The following is a 10,094-nucleotide window of genomic DNA, read 5'->3' as shown; positions in this document are numbered from 1 at the left end:
AGCTATTATGGCGAATATAATGTTCTATATCTCAGATAGCTCCAAATGATGGAAAGGTATTAAAGATGGCTTGGCATTAATATTACTCTACAATGTGTTGGCATTTAAGAACATAAAAATATTCCCGCCTGTGGGAAGCTTTGCAAGCAGGACCTAAGCGCCACAGCACCCTCCCCTCCTGCAGTTCCCAGCAATTCAGAAGCATATGTCTTTCTTAACACTTGTGTTATTGACTGTTCCCCATGCCTCTGCTCTGATACATGGTTCAAAACCAGAAGCAAAGTTGTAACTTATCTCCCAGGCATTACTGATGCTCCAGATGCTACCATCTTGGCATGGCACTGAGCCACACCCCTACAAAGCCCTAGCTTGAGTGAGGACATAAATAAAGCTTAGGCAGAGACTCTTCAGCTCGCTGAGCCCATTTCTACAAACTCTAGAATTATTACACTAGCTCCTTCCGTGGGTTATTGAAATGTGAGACCTGTCAGTGTTGTCACTTCTCTCAGCTCAGAGCGTCGATTGTGTGCAGTTCTACATTTCCAGGCAGCGGAACTGGAGCGCCTCAGCAGGCCTCGCCTTTTTCCAAAAAAGGGGGGGGGGAGAAAGGAGGAGCGGCCCATGATCCCGCTACGTGACACCCTTTGAAAGCAGGGACTGAACTTGGGGCCTGTTGAAGGCGGCAAACTTTCCCGTGGCGCCAGCGCCGGCCTTCCCTCGGCGAGCCCAGCAAACGGCCTCCCCCACGGCGTCTGCCGTGGTGCCTTGTCGAGCGAGGCGAGCAGCCCGCGGGGAGAGCGCTCGGTGCTTCTGCTTCTTCCTCCCCTCCTCCATTGTTCCCGCCCCTTCTGGTCTCCGCCGGCTGCCGCCGTTGCAGCTTCTACCTCCGGCCCCTTCCCCTTCCGCCGCCTCCATCTCAGGCTCTCCGGCGGCTGAGCGCGGAGAGCGCCTCGCCCTGCCCAGCCCCCGTCTTTGTGGGGAGGAGAGTCCCCGGGCCCCCCGGCGCCATGTCCCGGTACACGCGGCCTCCCAACACCTCGCTGTTCGTCAGGAACGTGGCCGACGCCACCAGGTAAGCTGCGGCGACGAGGGAGGCGGCCTGCGCGCACCGAGGGGCGGGCGACGGGGACCTGCCCTGGGCGGAGGCCTCCTGCGAGGATGCTGGGCCTCTGGGGGGCGGCGGGAGCAAGGCCTTTCCGCTTCCCCTTTTTGGGGCAAACGCGGTGTTTTGTGTGTAAAATGGCTCAGTCCCAGCGGAGAAACAGGCAGACAAGGGGCTGGGTGTGGGTCCCTGGAAGATAGAAGGGGCGCTTTCTTCTCCGGGGGGCTGCTCCCCAGAAAGGTGTGCGGCAAAGATGTGCACAGCGTGGCTTTATGAGCCAAGTAAAACGCCATCTGCTACTTTTTCCTATTGACTTTTGTTTTCTTTTTTAATATATCTAGCTATATATAAAATATTATATATATATATAGTATGTGTATATATATATATATATATACACACACACACACACACACATATATAATTGTTTCCATTGTTAGCCGCCTTCGGTCCCACTTGCCGGAAAGGTGGGGTATAAGCGGAAGCAGGCCCCGGGTTGTTTTTTGAAACGTTAGCCACCCTCCTTGTTATGGAAGAAAATTGATCTTGTTCCCAGAGGGCAACCTGCCCTGGGAAAACCAGTGCAATGATATTTATAGCAGTATCTCTCCCTCCCCCTCCACCCCCACCCCGCTTGTACAGGGTGTCGCTTTCTGGCTAATCTGTGGGCGAGGAGGAGGAGGATTTGGTTCCTAGGACCTCCATACACACTGTCCAGACTTGTGCCCCAGGGAGGTCACTTTGGTGCTGCTAACCCAGCACTTTGATTTGACTCCCAGAAGGGCACTCCATTGTCTCTCTAGACAGACAGGTGCCAACAAGTGATGTGAGCTACAGGCACCCTGTGGGTTATACTTACGTGGCTTGAAAATTTGCCATAGACTTATGTTCCATCTAGGCCATTACTGTCTATTCTATCTGTCAGGGACCACAGTAGTATGAGACCTGTTGCCTGAGATGTGTTCGACTAGACATTTAGCCCAGACCTTTTGCATCATAAGTGTTACCCATTTATCCAGGTCTTTGTCATATTTTGTTATATTTGCAATTATGTAAATTTATTCATGTTAGAAGCCGCCTTAAGAATGTTTTTTTTAACTATGGAAAGGTGGCATACAAATAAAATGATCATAGATCATAGAAAGATAATTGTAAGGGAGCCTGAGGATCCTTTAGTGTCTAGTGTCTAGTCCAACCCCCTGCAATGTATGCAGCTGTCCCATACAGCAGTGGTTCCCAATTAGCTAATTACTCAGGACACCCTATTTTTCAAAAGCCAAGCCACAGACCCCCTACTTTTGAAAATTTTGATAACTCTGTGCTAGTTACCTCTCCAAAACATTTTTTTGAACAAAATGGGGTGGCCCTAAATAAGCAAAGGATTTTAGATATACTAAAAAACAAACAGATCATAAAATTTGTGTTATTACAATGCAAAAATAACAAAAAATTAGTTGAGGGGGAGGCAAGGGATGGGGCCACGGACCCCCTGGGTGCGTTCTCCAGACCTCTAATTGGGAACCACTGCCATACAGGGATCAAACCTGCAACCTTGGTATTAACAGCACCATGCTCTAACCAACTGAAATGTATGTGTGTATCCTGTCTGGCTATTTTTATCTGAGTACTTTAAAAGCATGTTTTCAGTTAGTTCTTCCTTGCCACTTTGCAACCCCAGTAATGAAATTAAATGAAACGCCACATAAGGTGACAGGATGTGAACGAAGCAGGGCAGTGAATTTTGATAGTTTCAGCTAGCTATTAGAGTTATGGAGCACTCTCCTCCATTGCATTTGCTTGCCTTATACATTTTTGTTTTGTCTCGGACAGGCTTCAGTAGTTTTGTGGGTTTCAAAAATTTTTTTTGCTAAAAAGTCTTCCCATATTCAGTTATGAGATTCCTCTCTTCAGGAGAGAGCACTTTGTAGGGAAAGTTTATTCAGATAGCAGAATACAGCTAGGACTGCAGCGTTTAAACCATTAATTAGTTAGATGAATCACTTTCATAACTCTTTAATTGACTAAAAAGGTGCCCCAATTAACTGAGCAGCATTATTAAAATATGACATTATATTTAATATACGTACTTATAAATAGAAATGGCAAGTAGCATATTAAAAAGGTATTCCTCCTTTTTTTTAAATCACATTAGGAATGCCTCTTCTAATATCAGACCAACATCACACAGCAAAGCATTACTGTATCTAAAAACCAAAAAGCAATACTATTGTTTTCCTTATATGCAAAATTAATGATATCTGTCTGCTGGCAAAAAATCCTTACCCTGTGCTCCAAGCATAGTAGGATTTCTTTTGTTCCTTTGTAGGGCGTGGAAGACTGTTTCCCGCATGAGAACCCAATATGCAAAGAACTGCAAATAATTATCCTTTCCCCCTATGATTGAAAGACCAGCCAATGAATGAGGCATATAATATAAAAAAGCTAGGTATTATATTGTATAACCTGATGTTATCCATTTTAACAAGTGTCCAATAATTACTGACTTGTGTGGAGTCTTTTGATATGTATGGAGTGACACCCCTACTTCCCAGTTATTCATTTCCCAGAAAGGAGCAAATTTGTGCATGCTCTTCTCTGTGGGTTTGTGTAATCCTCACCACATCTAGTGGCAATGAATTCAGCATAATATTATTCATTGTGTAAAGTTCTTTCTTTTGTTTCTCCTGGTACTTCTGCCTATGTGAGGATGTTTGTCTTATGTGAGGGGAAATGTATCTGAATTCATCTTCTCCATTCTGTGTGCTATGTCATTATTCCCCCCACCCCCATGTCCAACTCTTTAGTATATTTGTTTTAAACTGAAAACTCTCATTTTCTGGTGCCCCAGTCCCATGCTGAAAAAATAGTGGCATTATATTCAATCAAGTTGTTGGCCTGTTTAGCTCAGTCAGTACAGCATGCTTTAACTGGTGTTTAATATCCTGAGTGATATTGTAGTCTGACAAAAAAGCAGGTTTTCCAGAAAGAGAATTGTGCCTTTGGAGAATTTTCAGTTGCAGGATTGTTGGCATTCATTTTTGGGTCTGCCCCATTTCCGCAAATCGCTAATAGAGTAATCCCAATGAGAATGATCCATTACCAGGAGAAATAAATTTAAGTGAACCCTAAACATACTAATAAGTTCCTAGCTCATTTTAGTTTCAATAATTATATATGTTCAAAATTTATGGCTATGATTCCCCAATACTGATAGAATTATTGAAAGTGTGTATTTAATAGTCTTAATAAACAAGAGGAGTCTGCTGCAGCTAGGTATTACTAAAGCAGGTACAATGATAAAGAAACACTCATTCTTTTTGCCTTATTTCTAAAACACTTCAGGCCTGAGGATTTGCGTCGTGAATTTGGTCGGTATGGCCCTGTAGTAGACGTATACATTCCGCTTGACTTCTACACAAGACGCCCAAGAGGATTTGCTTATATACAATATCCTTTATGTCATTGTATTTTTTATTGAGGTGAATTGTTGTTATTGCATCCTAACTTAATGTATTTATTTCTTTGTCTCAGAAAATGTAAAGCAGTCCACAGTGGCTGGCAAGCACCCCAAAGTTTGAATGAACCTGGTTAGATAGAGTCCAAGCAGGCAAGCCAAAAGACACCTTAAAGTTCAAGCTTCAAGGAATAAAGAGGGAGGGTGGAAAAAGATAAAAAGAAAACTGGAAGAGGGGAAGTCCTTTTTCAAGGAAAAGACAAAGCCACAACACCAAGTTAAGGCTTCGGCTTTCCGACATTTGCTCAAGTTCCAAAGTCAAAGCCAAGTCTGATTTGGTTGGTTCTCCGGCCCTTGTCAAGTCCATCTAGCAAGCCCTAAAGAGTAAAGGTCAAGATCAAGTGACGTGGAGGTAACTGCCAAAGTTTCCTTTTGTATCTTATCGCTCAAGCTCTTACGTTGCAGTCAAGAATTTGTTTGTTTATAACTGTTTTAGTTTAAAATATTGCTTCCTTAAATTGGTACAAGAGAACTGTATGCAAATATTTGTTCGCTTTTCAATGAGTCATTTCCCTAACAGAATAGATTTCATTGGAATACTGAAATATATCAGTAATTAAGATGATCTGGTGACATTTTTTGTGGCATTTACAGCTATTTGTTTTAAATATTGGGAATAAAGGAGGAGGAAAAACAAGCCAGCTGTTTATAGATATGAACAATGTCTGCAGTAAATCAGAACAGAAGTAATGAACTGAGGCTGCTTACCTGAGAGTATGCCACATTTACTTCAGTAGGACTTCCTCCTTAGTAGATATGGTTAGGAGTACACATCTAGATAGTATTATTTTCCACATCTAGGTAATATTTCCTATTAATGCGTCAAGTTTAAAGGGCCTTCAAATAAGGTGCACACCTTAAATATTCTTGCTTTAGTTCAGTTATGCATTACAGATGTAGGGACTCCAAAATACACAGAGAGTCCCTTCCTACCATTCTTTTGCCATTCAGATCTGTAGAGAAACAACTCTGTGTGCCCACAGACATGACATTGAAATGGAGGGTAAACCACTGTGTGTGGGAATTTCATGTGCATTTCAGTGTACACATGAGTTTCTGAATAAGGGCACCTATTTTTTAAAGGCATTTATTATTACCTTGTTTCTGCATGTCATTGAGCTGCCTCATACTTTTTGTGGCAGTCCAGGTATACTGATTGGTACTTGCTGTGACACACATACAGAGTGCGAAAGGAAGATGCACATCTTGCAGAATTTTGCGGGCCTTGACACTTAGTGGGTTCCCTTGAGAAAGATGGGGCTTGCAAAACAAAGCGGGGATGACAACATGACTAGGGCAGTGGGCCCTGGCAGATGCCTGAGTTTGCCATTCTCTGGAGTCAACACTGTTTTGAAATATGCATTGTACCTTGCCGGGGAGTTGTGGCTAATCCTAGTTTCCCAGCGTCCTTGTGGTTGTGTGTCGTCCTTCCATTCATCTATGTATATACCACCAAACACACTGCTGGAGTTCTGCTGTATTTGAGTGGCAATATAAAGTATGAAGCAGCTCTCAGCTTAAGTGGCATATCAAAATAACTCTTGCTTTTTAAAGTATCTGGAGTAATTTGGTCTATGTTACATGATACAATTTTTTGCTTTGTGCATGTTTAAAGCGTCCTTAACAGACAGTCATGTTTGAAGATGTTCGTGATGCAGAAGATGCTCTTTATAACCTCAATAGAAAGTGGGTATGTGGCCGGCAAATTGAAATACAGTTTGCACAAGGTGATCGCAAAAGTAAGTGAACACCACCTTGTCACTTACTTATTCTGCAAAGCATTTCTTTAAGATAGTTGCCTTTCATATCTCTTAAGATTGAAAAATAAAACAGGCACAGGCTTATAAACTCTAGTTTTTAAAATTGCATGCATGCTCAGTATGTAAGACGCTGCAGTTTTCTTGCTATCTTCCAGTTCTGCTTTAAATTCTAGCACCAGGTCAGATGAAATCGAAAGAGCGCCGCCAATGTTCTCCGATGGACTATAGAAGGTCAAGAAGCCGTAGCCGAAGGAGGACACGTAGCAGAAGTTCTTCATGGGGCTGGAGCAGGAGACATTCTGATAGTTTTAAAGAGTAAGTCTGAGGATCATGAGTCAAAAATTCAATTGCATACTAATGATTGTGTATATTATGTTCCAGGAGAATGTTTGTGAACAGCAACGATGGTAACCAGTGAGGATAAGGTAAACTTGAGCTGGTCCTGCAAAGGTTCAGTCATCCTGGCTCCTTTGTAAATAATTTGAACACTAATACTGTACAGGTAATACTGTACTTGTTAATCTGGTAATAAATCCCATTGAGTGCAGTGGGGCTTACATCTGAGTAGAAATGCATAGCATTGTGCTGTGTGGCTGGATATTCTCCCGCAGGCAGGCAGGCAGTGAGGTAGTATGGCTTCAAAATTCTGGCATTGCATTTGTAACGATGGATTAAAATGTAAGTATTAAAATAATCTTGCTGGATGACTCCTAGTGAGCTCATTCTTCTTGCACCAGGTTTAAAAAATAAAGTTGAGACAAAATGGATTTTGTCTGAGATAGTAACCATGTGTAGATAATTTTTAATAGCTTGTTATTCCAGTCTGCAAGAATAGAATAGAAGCATAAACCACAGGAATCCTCAAAACTTACTCTTTAAATTTTCCTTTAAAAGTTTTGGGGTACTTTTGGCATACAATACCGTTACAAAAACAAACAAACAAACAGTACCTCAAACAAATTAAGCAAATTGTTTGGGTTACAGTGCTCCTTAAAAAAGCAGGGGAAGATCAAATATCGCTTCTAATGGAGCTTTGGATGATTTTCAGGTCAAGGCGTAGACGACATTCTTACAGCCAATCTAAGTCTCGCTCAAAATCTCTTCCAAGGCATTCCAGCTCGCCCAGACGATCCATCACCCCGCAGAGAAATTCTAGTTCTAGGGGAAGGTCGCGATCCAAGTCACCCCACAGAAGTTCCAAATACGTTGAAAAGTCGCCATCCAGTTCCCATCGAAGACGTTCCGGTTCGAGAACAAAGTCACGATCACATCCAAAACGATCCGGCTCAGCTACCAGATCCCTGTCGAAATCCCCTCGGAAACATACTAATTCCAGTTCTCGCTCACACTCTAGGAGCTTCTATCAGAGAAACAGCAACCAGTCAGTATCTGAAGAAGATTAATGCCTCTGTTTCTTTAACACCATTTTTTTATGAGCACAAAATAAGAACAGAAATTGTCCAAAGCTTATATGATATGTAAGGTAACTGATAAATGAGAGGTCTTGCTATGTGCCCTTTCAGTCCCTGCTTCAGTGTGCAGAACTCCATTTTTTTTTTAAAAAAAGAAACATTTACCTAGTCTAGATTCTATTTCCCTGTACCTGGAACCCAATAGTAGGCAATCCTGTGCCCAAGTTAAGCTCCCTGCATCCATGGAAGCTGTCGTTAGTCCTGGCAGTGATGTAACTTCAGCTGCTGAAAGGCCAATCAGCTTTCCTTATCAGAATTGTTATTGCCCTTTCTTGCAGTTGGCAGAACCTAATGTCAGTTTAACATTGTGCTGGATAGAAGCTGTATAAGAGGTTTCCTCCTGTTTATGTGGGGATAGAGGCAGAGCCATTCAACCATGCCCTCCTTAGCTCTCACATAATGCTTTTGTAGATATTGTAGTGCAAGCAAGGCTTGTGCTGCATATCTCCACCTGGAAAAGGGCAGAGCTGCTCAACAAGTAGCCTTTTGCTATTCGTTTTAACGTGACATGAATTAGATTAAGCTACAGGTTGATTTGCTTCATTTTGCTGTTTTCTTTGGCATTATTTTTCTGCCTGCTTTATTGTCATACCAAGAATAACCAATTCAAATCTGAGTCTACTGTTCTTGTATGTTCTTTGGGTAATTAGGGTATTTTGTTGAGGGTGGCATAATGTGTGTGTTGAGTTTGAAATGCCATTTCAAATTCAGGTGGTCTAATTGTTTCAGATTAGAGAAGTACATTAGCAGGCTAGTATGGGAAATTTTGTATAACATAGGGTAGTTGGAATCTCACATCCTTCCGAGTTTATGTTTTTTAAAATAAAATTTATATTTAAAAGCCTAGCAATTTATTTCCATTTGGGGCTCCATTTTGAAAGAGAAGTGCTAACTGATCTTAATTAACTTATATCAAAATCCTGATCTATAGATCTGCAAGCACATTAAAGCTTTTGGAACTAAATTTTCTTGTCAAATAGATGATAGGCGAGAGGGGGAAGGAGTACCCAGGTATCCTTTCCTTTCCTTCACAAACGTATAAGCTGTGCATGCAGATTTGGCAATGTGTTGGGTTGGGGTGCATTTCAGTCTGGTCTGAATATGCAGCAGAATGAGGTATAAGTAAAGGGCTGGATTAGATTGTACTGCTTCATATGGGCAATACCACTTTTGAATGCTCTCCCTGTTTTTTTAATTCCCAAAGGCAATGAAAATAGAAAGTCATATCAGGCAAATAGTTTGGCTATAACCTACTCCCTGTTGTACTTACCTTCTATTGGTAGGGAGTGTTTAACATAAGGGAACATTCAAAATGTGATTTATCTACAAACCGGAATTGGTACAGTTCACTCTATGAAAACATTCTGCTGTATATGTAAGATACAGCCTTTGATCCTGTACAGTGGTCTCTTAGCATTTGCAAAGTGGATGATTATCACATTGTCAGTCACTGGATTGTGACCAATCTTAGTAGAAAGCAGTCTAATAATACGTAATGGAAATTAAAAAAGTGATAATTGGTTATATAAAGTCATTTTGTAATACTGTAATATAAGTTGTTAAGCACATGCTTTTCATGTGTAGTCAAAACATTTTTGTGAAATCCTTAAAACAGTAATATTTGTAGTGTAAGACTTGCTACATTATATATTTTCAAACTGTCATTGTATTATGAGATTAATGTAGAAGACACCTTCTTCAAACATTTTAAAGTTCTGAGCCCCTGAAACTATTGAACTATTGAGTATAAAATAATTATTGGCTTGTGTAACCCAAGTAACAGAAGGTATTCTGAAAATATTTTGTATTTTATAATACGTTACGTTTGCATTGTGTAGTAATGTTTGGGAACCTATAATTTGTGTTTAAGTGTATAGTACTAGCTGTGATGTCTGTTACATGGTACAAGCATTGTATTAAGTAACTGTGGTGGCAGTAAAACCACGTTTCACTTCATGAGCAATTATACAATTTTGTGTTGGAAATAGCATTATTGTTATTTCATAACTTAAGATATTATTTTCAATAAAACACATGAAGTTCTTTGTCATTCCCTTTTTCAAAACAAACAAACACTTCATAACAACTGTGCACACTAGCATAGCAGAGTGTTTTGCATAGGGGAAGAGTGACTTGCCCAAAGCAACACAATTTATCTAGGATTGGGTTCTTAGTTTTGTTCCACACTGCAGGAACCTGCTTCCACACTACTCCTCACAGTGCCAGGTTGGATGAGAAGTTCAGAA

At 41.2% G+C, this 10,094-nt stretch overlaps 1 protein-coding gene across 4 annotated transcripts; it reads left to right on the top strand.

Moving 5' to 3' along the window:
• The first annotated feature begins 801 nt into the window (after nucleotides 1-801).
• On the top strand, nucleotides 802-9,891 carry SRSF12 (serine and arginine rich splicing factor 12). Of its 4 annotated transcripts, none has more exons than XM_033143401.1 (5): nucleotides 802-1,072; nucleotides 4,445-4,549; nucleotides 6,252-6,355; nucleotides 6,550-6,691; nucleotides 7,425-9,891. In XM_033143401.1, the coding sequence occupies exons 1-5, from the start codon at nucleotides 1,008-1,010 to the stop codon at nucleotides 7,777-7,779; spliced, it is 771 nt and encodes a 256-aa protein (XP_032999292.1). In that variant the 5' UTR covers nucleotides 802-1,007; the 3' UTR covers nucleotides 7,780-9,891. The 4 variants fall into 4 exon arrangements, with proteins under 4 accessions (XP_032999292.1, XP_032999293.1, XP_032999294.1 ...); XM_033143402.1 differs by having other exon boundaries at nucleotides 805-1,072; nucleotides 7,485-9,891; XM_033143403.1 differs by lacking the exon at nucleotides 4,445-4,549 and adding an exon at nucleotides 4,634-4,968 and having other exon boundaries at nucleotides 806-1,072; nucleotides 6,232-6,355.
• Nucleotides 9,892-10,094: the final 203 nt, after the last annotated feature.

Source organism: Lacerta agilis, chromosome 3 (assembly GCF_009819535.1).
Source record: "Lacerta agilis isolate rLacAgi1 chromosome 3, rLacAgi1.pri, whole genome shotgun sequence".
NCBI classification, from domain to species: domain Eukaryota; kingdom Metazoa; phylum Chordata; class Lepidosauria; order Squamata; family Lacertidae; genus Lacerta; species Lacerta agilis.
This window is presented reverse-complemented; position numbering and strand designations above follow the sequence as displayed.

What these genes read in the sequence shown, in the direction of transcription:
- SRSF12 (XM_033143401.1), top strand. Translation starts at nt 1,008, where the DNA reads ATGTCCCGGTACACGCGGCCTCCCAACACCTCGCTGTTCGTCAGGAAC. An exon ending in AACGTGGCCGACGCCACCAG is followed by an intron (nt 1,073 to 4,444) that starts GTAAGCTGCGGC and finishes AAAACACTTCAG; the next exon opens with GCCTGAGGATTTGCGTCGTG. An exon ending in TGCACAAGGTGATCGCAAAA is followed by an intron (nt 6,356 to 6,549) that starts GTAAGTGAACAC and finishes TTTAAATTCTAG; the next exon opens with CACCAGGTCAGATGAAATCG.